This window comes from Lipotes vexillifer, unplaced genomic scaffold, assembly GCF_000442215.2.
Source record: "Lipotes vexillifer unplaced genomic scaffold, Lipotes_vexillifer_v1.1 scaffold57, whole genome shotgun sequence".
Classification (NCBI taxonomy): Eukaryota; Metazoa; Chordata; class Mammalia; order Artiodactyla; family Lipotidae; genus Lipotes; species Lipotes vexillifer.
This window is the reverse complement of record NW_006788075.1, coordinates 2,369,379-2,395,133: the sequence shown is the minus strand read 5'-3', so window position 1 is coordinate 2,395,133 and position 25,755 is coordinate 2,369,379. Positions and strand designations below refer to the sequence as shown.

Below are 25,755 nucleotides of genomic sequence, written 5' to 3'. Positions count from 1 at the left end.
CAGTGTTTGGAAGAGTGGGAAGAGTGTGGGCTTTCAAGGCAAGCAAACACAGATTTAAAACCCTACTTCCCCACTTCCTAGCTCACTTGCTCTACGTATCTGTTCCCTTGTCACTAAAATGTGGTTAATAATACCAACTACCTTGTAGTACAACAGTGAGGAGTAATGATATCATATGTGTAATCCTAACCTAGTTCCTGAAACATAATAGCTATTAGTAAAAATTATTAGTAATTTATATAATACATATTAACTTATGCATATTATATGTTAATATTATTATAATATACTCACTTTCAATATTGAGTAAGTTATAGCAAAGTACCTCAGTCTATTCAAAGGGATAGAGAAAAAAAGGTCCAACCCTACCTATCATGTAAGCTAAAGGGGTTGTTAATTACACCCTTTTAGACACACTGGCATCTATGTCAATGTGATTTTCTGACCTAAAATTCTCCCAGGCCTATACATATACACATATACATTCTCTGTTGTACACACACACACACACACACACACACACACACAAACACACACATTAAATAATTCAGATATGAAAATTACATCCTAAGTCTTAAAGCTTTGTTAGCTTCTCTACCTATCAGTATATTTACTGATAAAAAAAATTCTGCTTTTGAAATCTTAGAAGAATGTATTCAGCATATTACCACCCTGGAATAATGAAGGCTATTGTCATCCATAGAAGGAAGGAATATTGTGATCTGTGGAAAGAACAGAAATTTTGGAATCAGATTTTAGTTTGAATTCCTGCTCTGCCACTTGAGAGCTATGTGACCTTTGGCAGGTTGATTCAATTCTTTAGGATTTGGCTGTGTTATTTGCCAAATAAGATTTAAAACATTTACCTAGTAAATGGTAAATAGGGTGATTATAAAAATTAAATGAAACCATCTACCTAAAAAGTCCAGTTAATGTTAGTTCCTTCTCCTTTCTTTCGATCAACATTGTACATGCTATTAATGGAAGTCAGTGCCTCTCTCTGGTATAATTTGAGGACTGTGCTTTTTACAGCAAGTCTACCTGAGCAATTGTCTAGGCAAAATGCAGTTTAGATGAAGCACAATGTCTACACTGCTCATGACTCTTCATTTTAACCCTTTATTTCTGCCCATTAAGAATCAGAACTTAGGTCATGTACTGTCCACTGTTCTAGTTGGGAAGAATGATATGATTCAGACTTATTCTCTCTGACTTGTCATCATGAGTCATTTACAAAATTCATGAATTTAAGCAACCATTTTCTGAGTTAGAATTCTCATTCAACAGCAGTGTAAAATGAATTGTCAACTAAGGACATAAAAATCAACCCCCAATTCTACTTTCACTAATATGAAATAGATGTATTTTTCAATTAAGTGTGAATGTTCAATGTTTCTCTCTTCCCAAACTAGTTTATAATGTAAACTTAATTGTTAAGACTATACTGTGGCAATAAGTAAGATGAATTGATGAAGGAAGTACTATTTACCGGAGGCAGAGATTAACGAGACTAAAAACAGGAAACATGTATAATCAATTTTGAAAGTTAGAAAGATAATTTTAAATACTTATGAGATAATCTATAATTAAAATTCAGCTCTTATTTCCTAATTTAATTATTTTACAATTGCAGCTTCATATTCTATATTATCATAGTAGATATAGAATATTGCTTTTTAAAAATCACAGGTAAGTCTGTAAATCTTAAATATAACTAATAGGAAATACTTAAGAAAATAGGTGATTTTTTTCTAATAACAATTTTCTTTATTAAAACAACGGATTTCTGGGGTTACAAAATCTGGTTTAACTTCAATTGCTATTCAGTTCATGGTATTTAATTCCACAGTCTCAGTGGGGACATTGGAGGCTCAGTCCCAGTTCAGCCTGTAATATAGACCTTTAATGAGGTAATTTCCTTCCTTTTAATGACTCACAATTAAATGCACCTATAAACACAGTGCAGCTAGTTATAGCAACTCTCCTTAGTTCTAAAAATAATTTCTGCTTCAGTCATCCAACTGTGAGGCATTTATTCTTGAATTGCAATCACTAAAGATATGTTAGCTCATTATTATTTTCCAGATTCAATACCTTAAACAATGTACTTAAAGTAATAAGTTCAGTAAAATGCCATTTATTCTGTATTTTACTGCATATTAAGACTTGTAATAGGCACAGCACATACATCAACTTTAAATTTCTTTTAAAGTCCACAGGGGAATGATCACTAATTCTATTTTCATGGAAACTGTGCCTGAGAGGGTAAATAGCTTATTTGCCTGAGGATTAACAAAGGCTTAAAATCAGGATTCTCTGATTCCACAGTCTCTTTCCACTATTCCCAATTACCTCCTCCAAATGCAAAACTAGTGAAATTCAATTCAACAGACAAATGCCAAGTTCCTACTATGTGCCAAATACCATGATGGGTTATATGAAAGGAGCAAAGATGAATAAGACTGTGCCTTTAGCAATCATGAGACTCAACAGTGTCACCTCCACTGTTAGACCCCTGGATCTACCGTGGCTTCCTGTTGCCTTTTATTCAAAATCTTAATTCATCAGCTCTAATCAAGGTAGCTTATCAATTCTTTCCCATACTCCACCTTCAATCTCACTTCACTTGACTCTCCAACACAATTGTACTATTAGCAATTCAATTTCCGTACAGGCCTCTATAGTATCATTCCATATTTACTCTTTCTATTTGGAATCTCTCTGTTTCCAGCCTTGCATTTAGCTACCAATCTTTGTCCATCCTTCTTCCAAGATCTACTGCCACCAAATAGATGTCCTATCTGCCCTTCTATTCTGTGAGTTTTCATCAAGTGTGCATGTACTTTATATTTTTCTGCTGCTTTGTGCAAGGTCTTTGTTTCAAGTGTATGGCATAAAACCACTAATAGCAAGTTCCACATCACTTTGGATCCTCTATTCTTACCATCAAGTACCACCTATTTACAGCGCTCTCCAATAGAACTTCCTGTGGTGATGCAAATATTTTGTATCCGTACTGTTCTATAAGATAACCACTTGCCACTATTGAGCAGTTGAAATTTGGCTACTGCAACTGAAAAAGTGAACTTAATTTTACTTAATTTTATTTATTTTTAATTTAAATAGTCATATGTGATTATCATATTGAACAATGCAATTAAAGTGTTATGTAAAACGTGAGTAATGAATAAACTATCAAATTACCTTAAATGGACTTATAACAGTAGAGAAATTTTATTAAAACCATCCAATTGATAACAACAACAAAAAAATCAATGTATATGAAGCAGTGCTCTGGATTTTACGTGAAAGCATTTCTTCTTTCATTGCTATTAAGTTTAATTGTATAGTCATAGAATATATATATCATGAAGAACAAACTTGATAAATTCTTGGAAACTCTTCTAAATCTCTAAATATAAAAACTAAGTTCAGTTTCTCTAATGACCAAAGTGAATATTCTCAACTCACAGGTGGAAAATTTTCCAATAGTAGGGTCTTCTACAAAAGTTGTGCTAAAAGACATTTTAGTGTTGTATGAGTTATATGTTAAAAATCACTAAACTGAAATGATTTCATGAGATCCCAAATTGGTAAGGCTGTAAATTCAAAACCCATTTAGAGTTCACCTTTTAAATCATAGAAAATTACTTCTTTTCTAATTAGCAAGGAAAATTATAATGTCTGAACTTTTAACTTAACAAGCCATGAAACAATCATCAGCCTCATGAAGAATCCATTATGCACAATTAATGGAGGTAAAATAGGGAAAAAATTATTTAAAATTCATATAACAATTTATATATTGATTTATACTGTGTGCAATGAAAATATTTATTTTGTAGAAAGACAACATTGACTCTGCTTTTTGATATGATGGAATCTTTGTTTAATTTAATAGCACTGGCTCACTGAACTGGAAATTTTAGCAATGGTGTTTGCTGCTGCCATTCATGATTATGAGCATACGGGAACTACAAACAATTTTCATATTCAGACAAGGTAAGTTAGATAAAGGATTAACTTTTCTAAGTTAAAACTTGAAATTTATTTTTCTGAATATTACTTATTTTTAAGAAGATTTCAAAATAATAATGAAGATGTCTAATAAGAATGGATTTTAGCAAAATGCCTTAAGCTTGAAACACCTCAATCAGCAATTCTTATTTATCAAGAATCTTGTATTTTGGTGGCATATTTAGCAATTTAAAGAACATAAAAATGTATAAGATAATTTTTCTTTGCCCAGAACTTACATTAAACTATCACACAAGTCAGACATTTATTCACTGGGACAAATCTTACAACATTATTGTTCATGGCATCAGTCTGGTGTCATTATATATTTGACAGTAATGAAATTCCACTTCTGAAAAAAAATCTAAAGATCAAAGAAATCTTATTTCCAGGTTAGCATGCAATATTAAATTTAAAATAATTAGAAAATTGGATTTTTAATTATGGTGATAATGGCAGTTACTAGAATCAGAATACCAGAGTAGAGGTGTATTAGTCTGTTAGGAATATTACATAATACTACAGATTGGGTGGTTTAAATAACAGACATTTTCTCACAGTTCTGAAGACTGGACATGCAAGATCAAAGTGTTAGCAAGTTTGGTTTCTTCTGAGGTCTCTCCCCTTGGCTTGCAGATGGCTGACTTCTTGCTGTGTCCTCACATGGCCTTTTTTCTGTGCTTGAACATACCTCAGGGTCTCTTCCTCTTCTTATAAGACATCAGTCATATTGGATTAGGGCCCACCCTTTGACCTCTTTTAACATTAATTATCTCTTTAAAGGCCTTATCTCCAAATACAGTCACATTTTAAGGTACTGGGGTTAGGACTGTAAACATATAAATTTGGGGGAACACGATTCAGTCCATAATAGAAAGGGGCTCTAAGCTCTTTTTGGCTGAAAAGAGATTTCAGTACCCGGGAAACAGAATTTGGTTTAAGACCCATCAGGATCCAATTCACTTGTTTACATAGGATCCTGAATTTCTATGTCTTTCACTAGTCAGAGATGCTTAAGATGGAGATGTAAGTCGAGAGACTGGTTTCTTTCTGGAACTACTGTAGAGCTCTCTATTCTTGTTGAGGGAAAACTAAACCCAGTTATTTTTTGTTTGTTCATTTTTTTAAATTAATAGACTTTATTCCTTAGAATAGATTTAGGTTTACATAAAATTGAACAGAAAGTACAGAGTTTCCACATCCTCTTTCCCCAGCCCCACAGTTTCACCTAGTGTTAACATCTTACATCAGGTGTGGTGCATTTGTTACAATCAATGAACCAATACTGATACATTATTATTAGCTAAAATCTATAGCCTGCATTTTGGTTTGCTGTTTGTGTTATACATGTTATGGGCTTTACAAATGTATAATGCCATGTATCCACCATTATAGTATCATCCACAGTAGTTTCACTGCCCTAAAAAGTCCCCTGAGCTTCATCTTTTCATTCCTCCCTCCCTCCTTCCCCCTTTACCCATGGTAATCACTGATCTTGTTAAGATCTCTAGTTTTGCCTTTTCCAAAATGTCATGTATTCGAAATCATGCAGTATGAAGCCTTTTCAAACTGGCTTCTTCCACTTAACAGTATGCATTTAAGGTTCCTCTATGTCTTTTCATGACTTGATAGCTCATTTCTTTTTACTGCTGAATAATATTCCATTGCATGGATGTATCAGAGTTCATGTATTCAACTATTGATGAATACAATGTCTTGGTGTCTTGATGTCTTGGTTTCCTCCAAATTTTGGCATTTATGAAAAAGCTGCCATAAATGTTCATGTGTAGGTTTTTGTGGTCTGTTCATTTGTATTTTAAGAGCAATATTTCTAAAAATTGATTTTACAGCTATAGGAATTTGTTATTTTGATGTGGGGAGCATGGAACATTTTATTAAAATACTGAACATTTTAGGGCTTCCCTGGTGGCACAGTAGTTGAGGGTCCGCCTGCGGATGCAGGGGACGCAGTTTCGTGCCCCGGGCCGGGAGGATGCCACATGCTGCAGAGCGGCTGGGCCCGTGAGCCGTGGCCGCTGAGCCTGTGCATCCGGAGCCTGTGCTCTGCAACGGGAGAGGCTACAGCAGTGAGAGGCCCACGTACCGCAAAAAAAACCAAACAAACAAACAAAAAAAAACTGAACATTTTAGAGTTTCAAGGGATCCTACAGTGACTGAGATCCATGTTATAGATCATCTGGTCTAAGCCTCACAGTCTAAGAAAAGAAAACAAAGATCTTAATAGGTCAAATTACCTAGCTATATGCACATAGTCAGCTGATGGCAATAGCAGGGTTGAGAAGCTTAGATGAGGGACACTTACTCTCAATCCAGTCTATTTACATAACTCTGCTCCCATGGGCAGAGACAGACATATAACAGTCAATCTTTTACAGCCTTAAATGGATGGACTTGAAAATTGTGGCCCCTTGACAGAGACAGAGGGAGAGTTGAAATTCAAACAATGAAATGTTGGGGAAAGCATTCTGTCTATCCCTAGAGTCTCCCAGATTGACAGAGCATAAAGTGAAAAAGAAGACCTTGAAGTCTGGTTGTACAGCAGGGTTGTTATTAACCTACACATTTGTAGAGTATAGAGATGTCCTGTTTTCATTTGTGTTAAACATCAAAGGAAAGGTAAACTATGCAGATCATTTTTGCTTAGCAAAGGCTCTTCTATATCCACCAAATTCATAATAAGTGGGATTATTTTTTTTTTTTTTTTTCTGTACGTGGGCCTCTCACTGTTGTGGCCTCTCCTGTTGCGGAGCACAGGCTCCGGCCGCGCAGGCCCAGCAGCCATGGCCCACGGGCCCAGCCGCTCCACGGCACGCGGGATCCCCCCAGACCGGGGCACGAACCCGTGTCCCCTGCATCGCCAGGCGGACCCTCAACCACTGCGCCACCAGGGAAGCCCAATAAGTGGGATTTTAATTAAAGACAGCTCATTACTGAGCTGGGCCCAGTGTAGGACCACAGTTTTAGGAATTGGAGAAGGGAGCAAGTGATTTGCTTCCAATAAATATTTCTTGCTCTTTCTATTTTGAAAAGTAAAGGCAATGGACTGGCCTCCAGCAGCAATATTAAATTATCACTTCTAGATTTCTCATTTTACCATTGAGTTACAACTGGATGAAGAGTCCTAATCTACTTATACTTTAGACTGCAGAGAAGGAAAAGGAGATGGAGCAAAGAAGGCGGAGAAAGAGGAGAGGGAGGAGGAGGATGAAGAAGAACACACTTTTTACCATTTTATATTAAGAAGCTCTGTATAAAAACTGGGGAAGGTCTAGTATTTTACTTATTTTCTTATATATTGTCTATCAGGATCAATTATTTAATAGATTAATTCTACAAGAACTTAAACATTTTATGAACAAAAAAGTTGTAATGATCACAAATGCAACAATATGATGTGCTTTTTGAAATTATTGGCTTCACATTTTGTCCAAGTATATATTGGTTTTATGTTACTGATATCAATAATTCTATCGTATTTTATATTATTCATTGTTACTTGGATTTAGAGTTGCTTTTCTAATATGGAAACCTACTTACTGGATAATGCAAAATGACTGAAAAATAATTTAAAACATAGTGCAAGGCTAGATTTGAGTTCAATACATACAGACATTATAATTCATACAATCCTTGAAAGTGTAAATAAATAGAAATAATTTCCTCTTTGTGAAAAGAAAATGCCAAGCTACATGTAACCATGGACACTGGGTATTGCTTAGAATCTTGTTCTTTCCATAGCAGTCAAAGATTATCTCAAACATTAAGACCATTCTGTATTCTCAGCGTCCTTTTGGATTTATGAGACAAAAATCACACATAATTTGCTACAATTAAATCTGGTTAAAAAACACATCTTTGCTTGTTGCTGAGAGGAAGAAATAGTGATACTTAGATCCATATCATTGCAATAACCCTGGCAAAACTGCCATGGCTAGATTTGAGATTGTATGATACGAAATATGTGATTTGCAAATCACAGTTTTCCCCATGATCTCAGCAAATTTCTGGAGATACATGGACAAGATCTATTTAATTTTCTCTCATACAAGGATTGCATGTATGCTCTCCTAGTTCAGTTTTCTGTGTATTGAGCTATGATTATTGCTAATAAAATTTTTAGGCCAAGGCTGGGATGATTAAAAGAAACTCTATTTTGGGGTTATATGCTATTAGCTAACTACATATGTTATTCTACTTTTATGATAGTGCTAGGAACAAAAGAGGAAGTAATTAATCCACTGCCTAATAGGTCATTTCCCCTATGTTGGATTAATAATCAAGCTTGGTTTATCCACCATACTATTAGATACAGATCTCAAATAGGTTGCTTGCTACAGAAGCCAGATTTCTTAGTTCTTTCTTTTATTTGTCATTGTCTACTCTTTGGTAAACTTTCAGTGCTAAGGTCAGTGCTAGATCGCTACCCACTGAAAAGCCTGAAATAGTCTTAGTGAGACATTTTTAGTGCTGACAGAATATGTGTCTACCAGGAGGAAGGAAAAGTGAGAGGAGTGTGTTGCGTGTTGGTGAAAGTGGTAGCAAGATTGTTACAGGTTCACCTTGACTTTCCTTTGGTGCTATTTTTACTGCCTACCTACAAGTTGCCAACTTATTTGCATGGGACACTGCACTGAACATAGTAGCTCTGCTTCCATTCCACACTTGCAAAATGATCTGGCAACTTAAGGGGATAGAGGAAGAAGAAGCAAGGGCTCAATTATACAGATTTGAGAACACTTGGAATATTTCACACTTTATGCTAGAATACCAATTTCAATAGTGCAACTTAAGTACTTTATTTGATGATCAAATGATATGAAAATACAAACAGGTGAGACATAAAAGCCTTCCCTTAATGAATTCATCATTTTGAAATATAATGCCCATTATAAATTGGTGGTGAAACATACATTTTAAGTTTTGTTTTACAAAATGGTTTTCCCAGTTTAACGCTAGAGGACCTATAATACTCAAATCGAATTACAGCATTATAAGAGAAAAAAATAGAATCATAAATAGACCAAATGATTTTTAACATCCCCTCTGCCTTCTACCCAAAGTAAATTTAGTCCAAGGGAGTAAGGGTGGTAATCAACTATATAGAATAGGTACAAAAGGATTGGTTCATTCAGTGATTAAATGAGGATGTTAGGTGATTTTTTTTTCTCTCTCTCTGTCATATCTAGATCTTGCAGGCATCTGGATTGCAAATTGAAAGGAAAAGGCATAAATACATTTAAATTATAATACAAGGAGACTAGGCACATGACCAAGTGGGATTTATGCCTAGGTTTGACATTAAAAATTCAATTGAGTTAACCCATCATATCAATAGGCTAAAGAAAAAAGCACACAATCATATCAAGTCTAAAGAAAAAAACACACAATCATATCAAGATGCAGAAAAAGCACTTACCGTAATCCAATAGCTATTCATGATTAAAATATTCAGTAAATTAGGAATAGAGGAAAACTTCCTCAACCTGACAAAGAATATCACAAAAAACCTACAGTTAACATCAACATCATACTTAACAGTGAGAAACTCGAAGCTTTCCCACTAAGATCAGGAATAAGGCAAAAGTGTCCCCCACTCTCTACTGCTTTTCAATATCATATTATACAGGTTGGAAAGGAAGACAAAACTGTCTTTGTTCATAGATGACATAATGGTCTATGTAGAAAATCCAAAAACTCAACCAAAATACTTCTAGAACTAATAAGCAATTATAGCAAATAGCAAATTTTCATGATACAAGGTTAATACACAAAACTCAGTCACCCTCATATATACTGGCAAGGAGCAAGTGGAATTTGAAGTCAAAATTTAATTAAAATTTTATTTTAAAAATTTAAAACTGAAATTCAATAATGTAAAATATCATTTACATTAGCATCCAAAAATTGAAATACTTCGGTATAAATCTAACAAAATGTACAAGATGTATATAAGGCAAACTACAAAACTCTGATGAAAGAATTCAAAGAAGAACTACATAAATGAAGAGATATTCCGGGCTTCCCTGGTGGCGCAGTGGTTGCGAGTCCACCTGCCGATGCAGGGGACACGGGTTCGCACCCCGGTCCGGGAGGATCCCACATGCCGCGGAGCGGCTGGGCCCGTGAGCCATGGCCGCTGAGCCTGCGCATCCGGAGCCTGTGCTCCGCAACGGGAGAGGCCACAACAGTGAGAGGCCCGCGTACTGCAAAAAAAAAAAAAAAAAAAAAAAAAAATAGAAGGTAACATAGGAGAAAATCTAGATGATCTTAGGCGTGGCAATGACTTTTTCAATACAACACCAAAGCACAATTCTTGAAAGAAATAACTGATGAACTGAACCTCATTAAAATTAAAAATTTATGCTTTATGAAAGGCAATATCAAGAGAATTACAAGATAACCAAAGAGTAGGAGAAAATATTTGCAAAAGATGCATCTGATAAAGGACTATTGTGCAAAATATATAAAGAAGTCTTAACACTCAACAATAAGAAAATAAAGAACCTGATTTAAAAATGGTCCTTAACAGATACCTCACCAAAGAAGATACACAGATGGCAAATTAGCTTATGCAAAGATGCTCCATATTATATGTCATCAGGGAAATGCAAATTAAACGAGATATCACTACACATCTTTTAGAAAGGCCAAAATCCAGAACATTGACAACACCAAACACTAGTAAGGATGTAGATCAACAGGAACTCTCATGCATTGCTGATGAGAATGCAAAATGGTACAGCCATATTGGAAGACAGTTTGGTGGTTTCTTAAAATACTAAGCATGCTCTTACCATGTGAGCCAGCAATCACTCTCCTTGGTATTTACCCAACAGAGCTGAAAACTTATGTCCACACAAAAACCTGCACAGAGGTGTTTATAGCAGCTTTATTCATAATTGCCAAAAGCAACCAAGATGTCATTCAGTAGGTGAGTGGATAAATAAACTGTGATACATCCAGATAATGTAATATTATTTAGTGCTCAAAAGAATTGAGCTATCAAGCCATGAAAAGATATAAAGGTAGCTCACATGCATACTAAAAGATTCAAGAATTCAATCTGAAAAGGCTACATACTGTATGAGTCCAACCATATGACATTCTGGAAATGGCAAAACTGTGAAAACAATGAAAAGATCAGGAGTTGCCAAGGGTTCAGGGGATGGGAAGGGAAGGATGAACTGGCAGATCACAAAGGATTTCTAGGGCAGTGAAAATACTCTGTATGATACAACAATGGTAGATGTATGTCCTTATACATTTGTCCAAACCCATAGAATGTACACCACTAAGAGTAAACCCTTAATGTAAACTATGGACTCTGGGTGATAATGATGTTCAATGTAGATTCATCAGTTTCAACAAGTGTACCACTGTGATTGGGGATGTTAATAATGGGGGAGGCTATGCATGTGTGGGGACCAGGGGGTATATGGTGAATCTCTGTACCTTCTGCTCAATTTTGTTGTGAACCTAAAACTGCTCTAAAAAATAAATGCTATTTTTTTAAATTATCATACAGTAAAAAACAAAAAGAAAGGAAACTAAGTACTTCCATAAGTCTAGGTGTTTAATTATAGGATTTGTATGGGTGATATTTTGTCTTATGACTTGAGTAGTTTTCAAAGACACTCATGAGGTCTAAAGAAATCCTCTACTTGGCATTTTGTTTTTAATTCTTAGGTCAGATGTTGCCATTTTGTATAATGATCGCTCCGTCCTTGAAAATCACCATGTGAGTGCAGCTTATCGACTTATGCAAGAAGAAGAAATGAATGTCCTGGTAAATTTATCCAAAGATGACTGGAGGTGAGTTTCAGAGGAAACCTAGAGGAAATTTAATTTTAGGGAAAAAGTTAAGTGATGTAAACTGAAGAAAACAGATGAAAGTCAATCTTTTACTCACAAAACAAATTCAGTTCCCTTTGACTGGATGATTCTGAGAATGATTAGTGCCTAGAAGACGGTTCAGGAGCCAGGCTCTGTAATATGGAGCTGAACTATTTCAAGGCCAATTCAACATCTATATGCATCATAGCCAGTCCATAAGATTATGTACCACATAAGAAAAACCTTAAGATACATAACTACATACTCCCGGGAATGGAGCTCTGCTGAGCTGTACCAGTATGTGGTCTTACATGAATTTAAAATTTTAGCATCACACTGATCCCTTCATGTATTACTTTGCTATATGTGTTTAGCTTTTCTTAAAAACAAAGAACTCACTATTTGGGGAAAAAATTATGAATATAACATACTTAAATGACCTAGATGCAAAGGGTAATCTTACATGTTTCTCCAAGGCATCTGTCTTCTTAAAAAGAAAAAAAAAATTATGTGAAATGGTATTGCTTATTGCCATGCAGGGAAAAATAACAAGATGCACCCCTACTACTCAGCATAACATTCCCTCCTTTCTTCTTGATCCTCAGGTCATCATCATCCCCTTCATTTGACTATAGGCTTGCCAGATGTAGCAAATAAAAATAAAGGACATCCAGTTAAATATAAATTTCAGATAAACATAGACATTTTATAGTGTAAGTATATCCCTAATTTTTTGTGGGACCTACTTACATTAAAAAAAAAAAAAAAAGGAAGCCTTTATCTTTAACTAAGATCTTGTTAAAAGTCAGTTAATGGGCTGAAAAAATTCCTATTCAAATTCAAATATCAAAGTGTTGTTTAGGTTTGTTTCTGTTTTTGTTTTTTTCTTTAAATCAAGGTGAAAAGAAATGTCCAAAGAAGTAACCTGGAATTAAGATCTGCCTTAAAATAAATAAATAAAAGTTTAATTCAGGGTTTAAAACAAGCCCTAATTTCCCATGGTTACTTCTCCAAATATTAAAACTTCCTGGATTTTCAAGGCTGGAAAAAATATGGGCTCACTTTTGCAACTGTAGAAAAAGCTCTGAAGTCAGGGGAAGGAGGCATTTTGTTTTGGGAACCCAATTCAGGCCTCTCATTTTTTGCCACAGGAAACAATAGCACAGTTGGGTCACCAACCTAGGAAGGCCAGGATCTAATTGTGAAGCCACCACTGCTGGATATGGGGAAAATAGAAGGGCAAAGGTAGAAGCAGGGACACAAGTGCAGAGGTGTTTCCTAAGGTCTGAGAGATTGACTGTTTACATCTAGAGTATTAATTTATTTCTTCATCAGTGATTATCATTCCCAGAGGTAACATTTGTATTATTAATTTTATTATTCCTTTGAATTAACGTTTTTCTTCTCAAAGTTATTCTGTTGCTATTTCAGTGTCATTTTTTCTATTACACTTTGTTCTTTAACGTCTTTATTATTTATTCTCATAATTTACTCCTCTAATTTTTTGTACAGTAGCTAAGAAGTTACTGTACAAAACATCCTAATTGAGTGTTTTTATAGAATTTTTCTTTTCAGCTGCTCCACAAGGCTTGCAGGATCTTAGTTCCCCAATCGGGGATAGAACCCATGGCCCCAGCAGTGAGAGCACCAAGTCCTAACCACTGGACTGCCAGGGAATTCCCAAATTTTTTTAACACATACTGTAATATCACATGATTTATGATTTGATTTATCATATGATTTAACACTGTTTCCAAAAAAGCTGTAAAAGATTTATTTAATAGTATAAACTTGATACTATTTTACCAAGAATTAAAATATGGATAGTGGGACTTCCCTGGTGGCTCAGTGATTAAGATTCCGCCTGCCAATTCAGGAGACAGGGGTTCAAGCCCTGGCCTGGGAAGATCCCACATGTGGTGGAGCAACTAAGCCCATGTGCCACAACTGCTGAGCCCACGTGCTGCAACTACTGAAGCCCGCGCATCGAGAGCCCATGCTCCACAACAAGAAAAGCCACAGCAATGAGAAGCCCGCACACTGCAACGAAAAGTAGCCCCCGCTCACTGCAACTAGAGAAAGCCCGCACGCAGCGATGAAGACCCAACACAGCCAAAAATAAATAAATAAATTAATTAATTAATTAATTAAAAATAAAAAAATAAAATAAAATAAAATACGGGTAGCTTTTTAAGGGTTTGTAGGTTTTCTGTTTGCAAATCTATTTTTTTTTTTTTTTGTGGTATGCGGGCCTCTCACTGTTGTGGCCTCTCCCGTTGCGGAGCACAGGTTCCGGATGCGCAGGCTCAGCGGCCATGGCTCACGGGCCTAGCCGCTCCACGGCATGTGGGATCTTCCCGAACCGGGGCACGAACCCGTGTCCCCTGCATCGGCAGGCAGACTCTCAACCACTGCGCCACCAGGGAAGCCCTGCAAATTTATTTTTTAAAGTAACTTTAGTAACTATAAATGCAGTAATTTTTAAATTTTGGCAAGAAAAATGTATAAATAAAGTAACATTTCCTTGTGCACTAGCTTGCCTATTGATATTAGTTGATTATTGATAATATCTAACATTTATTGATTACTGTTAAAAAATGAAGTTCAACTGAGTAAATTTTAAAAATCTTGTCTGCTTTATTCAACCCAATTCATGAATTGGGCAGCATCCCATCTAGCAAATGAAAAGGAGCTCCAAATAACTGTACAAAATGACAGGCTTTTATAAGCAGAAAGAGGAAGACAAGGAAGTAATTCTATCAAGGAACAGATTGTTTCAGGCAAATTTCATCTTCCTTTGGGGGATGACAGGGGTCTGTCAGGTGGATTACCTCACTAGTGCTGACCAGGTAATTCCACATTGATTGGTTTAAGTTTCCAATCCTGGGGGAGGTATTAAGTCTTGGTTTGGTGATGTGGGCTTAGCACAAGGACTCCATTTTGGGTCTGTTGTCTCTTTTTTAACAATCACATCTGCAAAGTACAAAGTATTTATTAAATTTTATAGATTTCATAAAACTTTTGTCTCATTTTTCCTAGTTAACATGAATATTTTGGTACAGTTGGTATTGTAACATGGGTATCTCGTAATTTAGAAGAAAAAATGTAATTGAGAATAAGTATTAACTATCTTTGATAGCTTTCATTCCCTTAATATTTGGGTAAAAGAATTCTAAGCAAGCTATCCAATATCATGAACAGTAATCAGAGTATTGTTTTCTCATTGCTCTTATCTAAAAATCCAACTGAATTGAGCACCCATAATTTTCAGCAAGAATCTCCAATATGTGGTTGCTCTTAAAAACAAATCATTCACTCATACCATTTTTAGGTAAAATATCTTTGACACAAGATCATAATTCAAGTTTAGCATACACCTGTAATTTAGCTTACTCTATTGGCCACAGAATGAAATAAAATATCATTTCCAGTGTAAGTGACTTTTTTACCTATCTGTACTGAGCAAGCAATGAACTGTAGAACATGCAAGGCTTTACTGGCATTACTCATCTCCTGCTTACTGTGAGAATGAGTTATTCATTCATAGGCTTTGTGATATGTTCACCATATTTGCAGTGTCTTGATTAAAATTTTAACAGTACCAGTAGCTCTGTCTATGATATATAGGATCCGGGTCCCCAGGGCTTAAACAGAGAATTCCCGCTCACTTATAGCCTTGGTTTCTCTGGAGTCCTCATGATGGAAGCTTGGTACAGTGGAGTGATGGAAGCTTGGTACAGTGTAGTGATCCAAGTGTCAGCTTTGCTAGTGGGAACTCTTGGGGGTGAATCTTATCTCTGCTATGTACTAGCTGTGTGACTAAGCAAACAACTCAATCCCCTCTGGTGGGAAATAATAGTACCCCCTCACATAAAAGCACCTAGAACACTGCCTTGATTGAATAAATACTGAATAAATGGTGGTGGTTTTCTTAATCACAAATTCTGCCTTTAGAATAGTTTTTTCTTTAAAATTGGTTAGGATTCTTTCTGATATTAATTATTATTTCTAAAAATAATATTTAGAAATTATGAGTGGGGGAGGGATATAGTTGTGGGAGGGAAAGCATCCAGTTCTTTAAAAGGAGATGTTGCACAGCATCATTCACAAATCACTCTCCTGGCAACATCCTAAAGCCAAACTTTTGTAAGCTCTTTTACATTTAAAATGTAACATCTTTTGTGCTTATACCATTAGAAAAAATAAAATGTAACTCACAATATTAAGGAAATATTTCACTTGAAAACAAAAAGGGGCCAAACAAACCTTTCTGCTTTTGATGACTCCACAGGGATCTTCGGAACCTAGTGATTGAAATGGTTTTGTCTACAGACATGTCGGGTCACTTCCAGCAAATTAAAAATATAAGAAACAGTTTGCAGCAGCCTGAAGGGTAGGTTTTTTGTTGTTGTTTTTTTTTTCATGTTAAAGGTATGTGGGCTTGGACTCAGAGGAGACTAACTGGTTACTTTGTTCTGATAATTTGAGCATGTCCTTGTTTTGACAGGCTTGACAAAGCCAAAACCATGTCCCTGATCCTCCATGCAGCAGACATCAGTCACCCAGCCAAATCCTGGCAGCTGCACCACCGATGGACCATGGCCCTGATGGAGGAGTTTTTCCTACAGGTGCCTCTTTCATGTTCTGTGTCTATGCAAATGTTTTTGGAAATAGTGACTATGCATATCGATGTACATCTTCTCTGTAAAGAATCCAGGCCTTGTGACTTGCTATTACCAACTTGGCCACAGCACGTTCTTGGGACTTCAGGCACAATTTATTAATCTTTCAAATAAATGTATTAAATATCCTATGCAGTATAATACATGTTTTAAAGAGGGTCAAGTCTTGGATTTCAGATGCCAATCTCAAGAGAGAAAGAAAATAACAAATGAGTCGCTATCTGCTGTTAAAAGGTAAAAGGCTAGGGTTAGGTTTAGGGTTAGGGTTTGCAGAGGCAGCAAATAGCTTTCATCGTAAAAAGAGAAAGGGAGGATTTATAACACTTCTGCATATGTCTTGCTGGTTAGAATTTAGTTATACATGCATAGTTGCAAGGATGGCTGAGAAATATAGTTTTCAGCTGGGTGAACATGTACCTAACTGCAAAAATCTATTGTTATGTGAAAAAGCAAGCCTGGATATTGTTGACAAAAAATTAATCAATAGCCAATCTAAGAAAGAAATGGAATATTTTATTTGAGCCAAAATAAAGATTATAACCTGGGAGACAGTCTCTCAGAGAGTTCTGAGAACTGTTCTGAAGAGGTAAAGGGGGAGGCCAGTATATATGTGATTTTGGCAAAAGGGGTGTATGCAATCAAGTATGCATCTCAGTAGAAGGTTGCTGCTAGTCACAAGGAACAGACATTTTAGTTAATGGTTTTAGTGCTTTTCTAAGTATGGGAAGATGCAAGAATCCAAGTTCACAAGAAATTTCTCCTGAAAATATCTAACTGTCTGAAGGCCAGTTCTGTCAGTTTTCCCCCAGCACAAAGCACCACATCGTGATCTTCACCCTGAATTCCTTTCAGGGTGTATTGTAAGTCAGCAGCTTCAGTGCCTAATGACTTGATTCTTGTAGGACTGGATGGTGGGCAGCATTCTTTATTTTACAATCTCTTACCTTTAGGCCTTAATTTCGACCAAGATTTGGGAGGCATTTCATGACCAATTTGTTCCATGGCGCTAGGAATACTTATTCCCAGGTTGGGCAAGAATTTCGTTGTTAGGCCGCTCAATGTACTATTACTGGACCAAACCCTGTTAACAGTGGCCAAAAACCTCTGGAACGCCTGTCATACTAGTCTCTTATGGTTCAGGAAAGGGTTCCCTCTTGTTGCTTCTTCCCATATCTAGAGTTACACTATTATAATCATTGATCTTATAGAACTATATTTGGTCAATTGTTTCAAGTTGCCTAATCATCATTAATTTTATCACAGTCACACATTTGGTAATGCAAGAAACAATAATCTTGTAAAATAGGCAGAATACAAGTACTAAGGTCATAGTGAGTACTTAAGTTAAAAACTTCCATTAGGTGTGACCCAGTATCTCCCCAGGTCATCTGACCAGTCTGTTTTGCACCAATCGCTATCTTTAAGGGAAATGATGCATTGGCATTGTACATAAAGTGCACCAAAGATGTCTGCACATACAAGGTGAGCAGTGGGTCATCTTGACCCCTTACAAGATTGCAAAAAGCAATGTTAATTTCTAAGGAGTTACATGGCTGGTGCCAGAAGGAAAAAAATTGATCTTTATGACTGAGCAGGTATTTCTGCCATTGGGGAGGTTTGGTTAATGCATAATGCAGATGCATAATGGATACTAGAGGGGAGGTAAGAGGCCCAGATGGGCAGAGCAAGAAAATATGTTTAAATTTTTCTTGTCTTGCCTTAAAATGTGAATTTTTATTGCATCAATATGGAGAATGACCAATGTTCTCTACAACAAGTATATGTTTTTTTTCCTCTATGGTGTCCTTATTCTGTTTCTACTCCCACTGGGGGTACTACAGTAAAATGAGCCAAGTAACTCAGGGAAGTGCTCTACTTACAATTGTAGTTTTATTATAAAGAATACAACTCAGGAACAGCCAAATGAAGAAGTGCATAGGCCAAGGTCTGGAAGGGTCCCAGACATGAAGCTTCCACACTCTCTCCCCATAGAGTCAGGGTGTGTCACCTTCCTGGCACATCAATGTGTTCACCAACCAAAACGTGCCACTGAGTTTTGGTGTCAGGAGTGTTTATGGGGATTCATTACATAGGCATGACTAATTAAATCATTGCCCATGTGATTGAACTCAACTTCCAGCCCTCCTTTCCTCCCAGATGATGCTGACCCAATATTCCAACCCTCTAATCATGTGATTGGTCTCTCTGGTGAGCAGCCCTGTCCTGAAGCAATCTAAGGGGTCTTATGCCATGAGTCACATAATTAGCATAACAAAGAGTCTCCTATCACTCAGGAAATTTCATGGGGTTTTGAACCTTTGTGCCAGGAACCAGGAACAAAGATCAGATACATTATTTATGATGCCACAGTCCTGTTTAGAGAAGCTCTTTTTTAACTTCTGTATTTTCAGATTATTTGATTTCTCAACATTGTTCTTTATTTTTAATCTTTATTTTTTAACATTTCACTTATTCTGAAAACATAAAGACCAAATACATTACTGTAGTTAGATGACTATGGTTTTTGTCTCCTATTGTCAATAGGTATATGGTTTCACTTTGAAATAGTGTTGCATAGCCCTAGAGAAAGTTACTAAGTAACATCTTCGAAATTCAAATATTTTCACATTAAAAATGTCTTTAGGGCTTCCCTGGTGGCACAGTGGTTGAGAGTCCGCCTGCCGATGCAGGGTACATGGGTTCGTGCCCCGGTTTGGGAAGATCCCACATGCCGCAGAGTGGCTGGGCCCGTGAGCCATGGCCGCTGAGCCTGCGTGTCCGGAGCCTGCGGGTTTGTGCCCCGGTCCGGGAAGATCCCACATGCCGCGGAGCGCCTGGGCCCGTGAGCCATGGCCGCTGCGCCTGCGTGTCCGGAGCCTGTGCTCCGCAACGGGAGAGGCCACAACAGTGAGAGGCCTGCGTACTGCAAAAAAAAAAAAAAAAAGTCTTTAAAAAATATTTTAATACATTTTGTGCTTAAAAATAAAAGACCAAATGTTAAAATCTGTTCAATTCTAAAGGCAAGCTGCATGCTATGGCCAATTAAAAATTATAATTTTAGTTACTCAACGAATCATCAGACAATGGTAAATATAAAATAGACTTAGAGAGCTTTAATAACAACATTCTCACATTAGAGATGAAAAAGACAGAACCAGGAAAAGATAAAATGACTTTTCTTGGGTTAAGAAGAAATATTAAAATATTTTTAATTGAATGACCATGAAAACACAACATATGAAAATTTGTGGGTTGCAGCTGAAGCAATGCTAAGAGAAAATTTTATAGCTTTAGATGCTTATATTAGAAAAGAACATATAAATCAATTATCTATGTTTCTACCTTACTAAGTAAGCTAAGAAAAGTTAAGAAAATTAAGCCAAAATAAGTTGATGGAAGGAGATAATAAATATAAAAGCAGAAATCGATGAAATAGAACAAGACAAACAATAGCAAAAATTAACAAAAGCAACAGTTGGTTCTCTGAAAAAAATAAAATAAAATTACTAGCAGGATCAAAAAGAGAAAAAAAAGCATAAATTGTAAAGGAAAGAAGAGATATCGTTACAGATCTATATATATCAAAAGGATAATGTTATACACAATATAAATTTAATGACTCAGATGAAATTACCAAATTATTTGAAAGATACAAATTACCAAAACAGACACAAGAAAAAAATTGTAATCTGAATATCCATATATCTGTTTTTAAACACTGTAGTTTAAACTCTTCCTGTGAAGAAAATTCCAGGCTTAAATGGCTTCAGTTTTTAATTCTCATTTCAATTCTTAATTCTCTGTTTAGCTGAGAGAGGGTGAATTCTCTCAAACTTTTCAGGAAAAAATAATGCCAGTCTTACACAAATTCTTTCTTGACATGGAAGAAGAGGGAAAATTGTCAATATAACCCCTGACAAAAACTAACAAAGCCTTTGCAAGTAAGAAAATTGTACGCCCATATCTGTCATGAACCTAGATGTAAAATTCCTTAAAATATTAGCAAATCCAACTCAGCAATATAGTAAAAGGGTACACATCATGACCTCCATTGATTTACTACTCAAAAATCATTTACGTACTTTACCATATTAAGAGGAAAAAGGGGGGGGGGAATCCTATTATCATCTCAATACTTGCAGAAAAAGCATTTGACAAAATTCAAAAGACATTTATTATAAAAACTTTCAGCAAACTAGAAATAGGAGACCTCTCGCAACCTGGCAAAAGGTGCCTATAGTTAACAATACTTCATGGTGAATTATTGAACACTTTCATTCTAAGATTTGGATGTCTACTCTTACCACTTCCATTGAACATTGCATTTGAAATTCTAGATAGTGCAATAAGGTAATAAAAGGAAATAAAGAATGGATTGGATAAAAATAAATAAAACTGTCTTATTTCCAGAAACATGAGCATCTACATAGAAAATCTTAAAGAATCTGTTAACAGCTACTTGAACTGATAAATGAGTTTATCAGGGTTGTTGAATCAATTGTATTCCTGTATGCTAGCAGCAAAAAATTTGAGAATGAAAATTTAAAAACAATATTATTTATAATAGCATAAAAATAGTAAACTATTTGGGAATATATTAATTAAATGCATATAAAACCTTGATACAGAAAACCACAGAATATTGTTGAGAAAAAAATTTTAAAGACCTATATAAATGGAGAGATATACTATGTTAATGGATTGAAAGATCTAACATTGCCAAGATGTCAATTCTTCCAAAATTGTTTAATATATTTAACATAATCCTTATTAAATATTACAATAGTCTTCTTTATAGAAGCTGCAAGAAAAGTTGATCCTAAAATCTCCATGGAAAAGAATCTAAAATAGCCAAAATAATTTTGAAAAAGACTAAGAGTTGAAGAACTTACACTTCCTTATTACACAACTTGGTATAAAGCTACAGTAATCAAGGCAGTGTGTTACTGACATAGGGACAGACAAATAGGCAATAAAATAGAATAGTGATTCCAGAAATAGTTCCATACTTAGACAATCATTTGATTTTCTACAAAATCACCAAAACAGCTAAATGCGGAAAGGGAAGTCCACAAATAGCAGTGGAACAACACATTATATGTATGGAAGAAAAGGAACCTGCCTGTCCTCTACCTGTACCATGTATAAAAATTAAATTCAAGATTTACCACGGTTTTAACACAAAACTATAAAGTTTCTACAGGAAAACTCAAGAGAATGTCTCTCTAATCTTAGGGGTAAGCAAATATTTCTTAGTGAAGACACATATAGCACTACCTATAAAAGAAGAAATTTGTAAAGTGGACAAAAGCAAAATTCAAAACTTCTGCTCTTCCAAAGATACTGTTAAGAAAAGGCAAGCCATAGACTGAGAGAAAATATTTGTACTACAAATATCTGGCTACAGGCTTATACCAGATTGCATAAAGAATTGCTACAAATCAGTAATAAAAAGAAAAGCAGCCCAATTTGATCAGACACCTCATAAAAGAAAACACACAAATGGGTAGTAAGTACATACAAGTATGCTCATTTTCATTACTTATCAAAGAACTGCAAATTAAAAGCACAATGAGATACCACCACGCCCTCACCAGAATGGCTAAAATTAAAATGACTGACAATATTGTTACTGAGGATGTGGAGCCACTGGAAGTCTCAGGCATTGATGGTGGGAGTATAAATCATTACAATCCATCTGGAAAACTACTGGTTGGCATCTATTAAAGTTAAACTTAATATCGCCTGTGACCCAGCATGTCCACCAATAGGTGTATAACCTACATAAATTAATGCTTATGCTCACCAAATGTCTTATGTAGGACTAGTTGTAATGGTATTACTTATGATAGCCCGATATTAGAAAAAGTCCAAATGTGCATCAAAAATAGAAATGCATAAGTAAATCATAGTATAGTCATACAAAAGAATGTCATACAATAAGAAATGGGCCAATAATATGAACCACAGTGAACCTCAAATAGATGGATACTATAGGGCTTCCCTGGTGGCGCAGTGGTTGGGAGTCCGCCTGCCGATGCAGGGGACACGGGTTCGTGCCCCGGTCCGGGAAGATCCTGCATGCCGCGGAGCGGCTGGGCCCGCGAGCCATGGCCGCTGAGCCTGCGCGTCCGGAGCCTGTGCTCCGCAACGGGAGAGGCCACAACAGTGAGAGGCCCGCATACCGAAAAAAAAAGAAAAGGATACTATATGATTCCCTTTATATGAAGTTCAAAAACTGGCAAAATTAATCCATGGTAATTGAAATCTGAACAACGGTGGCCTGCCTATATGGGGTAGGATTCACTAGAAGAGGGTAAAGGAACCTTTTGGGGGTGATGGAAGTGTTCTATATCTTTATTGAGTGTTAGTTACACAAGTGTGTTCATGATTTATACTGTTAAGATTTGTACATAAATTTTTCCTTAATTTAAAAAAGGAATATATCAGAATGAAGGTGCTTCACTAGTGACTTAAACAAAAAACTCTGAAAAAAAAAAAAACTCTAATAAATCCCAGAAACTCTTGAAAATTACTGTTAGATCTCCAAATAACACCATGACTTGTATTACCCATCTTTTATTGATTTAAAACCAAAGACTATCATGAATTCAATGAAATTGAGGCCCGATGTTTTTGAAGTTCACTACCTTATTCTTGAATTTTCTAGAAAGGTGACTGATAACTAATAATGAAACTCCTGGCATGCAGTAATTTTTGACATCTGAATTTCAGGGTAGAGGCACTTTGTTTTGTGAGGCTACTTAGCTCCTCTGTCATTCTCAGAGCCTGGTAAACAGTGACTCAGATATCTGAATACTAGTGATTAAAATACATCCAACACAAAAGGTCAAGTCTTGGAATAGGTATAGCATCATGCTGCTTGGAATGTTTTTGTGATCTTCATTTTTCAGAGTGTGTTAGAGTGAGGAGGTGTCAGGTTTTCATTTTGTTTTGTTCTTTGATAGGACTCTTGGCAATAATAGGCATTTATGTAACCCCAAAATATTCAGAAATGACAGTCTTTGCTTGAATGACCTTAACATATAAGGCAAGATACTTAAAGCCCAAAGGAGAGGAAAGTGTATGTGTTAATATGGGCTATTATAAAATCAAAATATCTCTGCTTGCATTGCCTCATCTCTTCAACTATGAAAATCCTCTCAGATCATGATAAATTAATATAGGACTGAATTTTAAGACGGACTCATATTTAATAATGGAATCTTAGATTTTCTCTGGATTTTTAAAAGTAAATGACTTTTTCTTCCATTTTTTTATTGAGATATAATTGACATCCAGCACTGTATAATTTTAAGGTGTACTGCATAATGATTTAACTTACATATATCATGAAATGATTACTGAAATAAGTTTAGTAAACACCCATCATCTCATATAGATAAAAAAATTAAAGAAACAAAAATTTTTTTTTCCTTGTGATGAGAACTCTTAGGATTTACTCTCTTAACAATTTTCATATATAACTTACAGAAGTGTTAACCATATTTAACATGTTGTACATTAGATCCCTAGTACTTATTTGTCTTACAACTGGAAGTTTGTACCTTTTTATTACCTTCATCCAGTTGGCTTTTAAATCCCCTTCAGAAATATATTTAGCAAAACAGGAGAATGTAGAGTTAAAATTCAAAATAAGTGAGTTTGCACTAACAGCGATTATGTTTTACAAGCAAAACAAGTTTATTTTTACGAGACATACTAAAATATGACTGACTCCAGCAGGAGTCCATTTTTTATGCTTTCAACTAACTAAATGAATCTCTCAGTACCCTTAATTATCTTACCACATACCACATACTTTAGCCTTTTGGAGGTAGATACAGCAATGAATCTGAAACCCCTTGGTTTGTGCTTTGCTCTGAATGTTTTTGACATAAGCTATTTAACTGGATCTATGTATCTATGCAGATGCCCTAGAAATTGGCAAGACTGCAATGGTTTTTCTATGTTTCTTCTTATTCTTGCTCATCCTCACATAACCACCTGTAACTATCACTTTGTAGAACCCACAGTGCTAATAAATAACTTCTTGGTATGGATCTAGCCAAGATAACAGGGTTTTTTTTTAAATTAATATAGCTGGTTTACAATGTTGTATTAATCTCTGCTGTACAGCAAAGTGATTCAGTTATATATATATATATATATATATATATATACATCCTTTTTAAAATATTCTTTTCCATTATGGTTTATCACAGGATATCAAATATAGTTCCCTGTGCTATACACTAGGACCTTATTGTTTATCCATGACAGGTTTTTATCTCAGTTGAAACATCACGTTTATAAAGACATTTGAAAATATATTCCTTAATTCCTTTAGAATGTACTAAGAATCTAAATTATGTAATATGTCACACGATCTACTGGTTATTCTAGGGAATTTGAGGCAAATCAGACAAGGTCTGCCCAGAACTCATTGCTTCCCTCAGCTGCAGTAAAAATGTAAGCATTTATGTTTCTTGTTAAAGAAAGTATTTGATATACATTGGGCAAACATAAGAAGTCTAATAATGCAAAGTAAGTGATAATTGGACTTGGCTTCAGAAAACCCAAGTGTGAACATTAGCTTTCTATCTTTCCAGCAGTGGTGGATCTGAGCCTTCACCTTCTTACCTATAAAGGATTAATACCCATTCTGTCTCCTCCCCAGGATGGCTATGAAGAACAAAATGATACAATGAATGTCAGAGGTCTTTTTACATTATAGACATGATACAAATGTGAGGAATTGGTATTATTTGTTATCCTCCAGGTCTATGTTAAGTTCCATATTTTTCCAAGGTCAAGTATCAGAGAGCCATTGACTATGAAATATTTTATTTGACAGTCACTTAAAGCCTTTGACTGAACACAGGTTTTAAAACACATTCCCGATACAACCATGAAGCTTAAAAAGCAGCCAATTAAGAGAAGCATTTTTCTTTTGCTATGGAGAATATAGCACTAGACTTGAAATCCATTCAATGGGTTTTGAGCAAAATTAGAGACTGGATATAAATTCAAAAAGTTAGTAAAAGTACTCAAAGGAAAGAGCTAATTTTGGAACTTTCAAGAGCAACAATAAAATTTATGTGTGTGCATGTATGTGATATATAGATAGATAGATAGATATGTGTATATATATGTGTGTGTGTGTGTGTGTATATATATATATATATATATATATATATAT

The 25,755-nt window shown here is 35.5% G+C and overlaps 1 protein-coding gene across 3 annotated transcripts in view; it reads left to right on the top strand.

Annotated features, from left to right (window-relative positions):
• PDE1A (phosphodiesterase 1A) overlaps window positions 1-25,755 on the top strand; it is a 101,817-nt gene that overhangs the window by 14,104 nt on the left and 61,958 nt on the right. For all 3 annotated transcript variants that reach the window (XM_007461236.1, XM_007461234.1, XM_007461235.1), the window contains exons 5-8: window positions 3,902-4,002; window positions 11,725-11,850; window positions 16,163-16,264; window positions 16,379-16,499. In XM_007461236.1, the coding sequence (XP_007461298.1) occupies window positions 3,902-4,002; window positions 11,725-11,850; window positions 16,163-16,264; window positions 16,379-16,499 (450 nt within the window). The remainder of the gene's footprint in view (window positions 1-3,901; window positions 4,003-11,724; window positions 11,851-16,162; window positions 16,265-16,378; window positions 16,500-25,755) is intronic.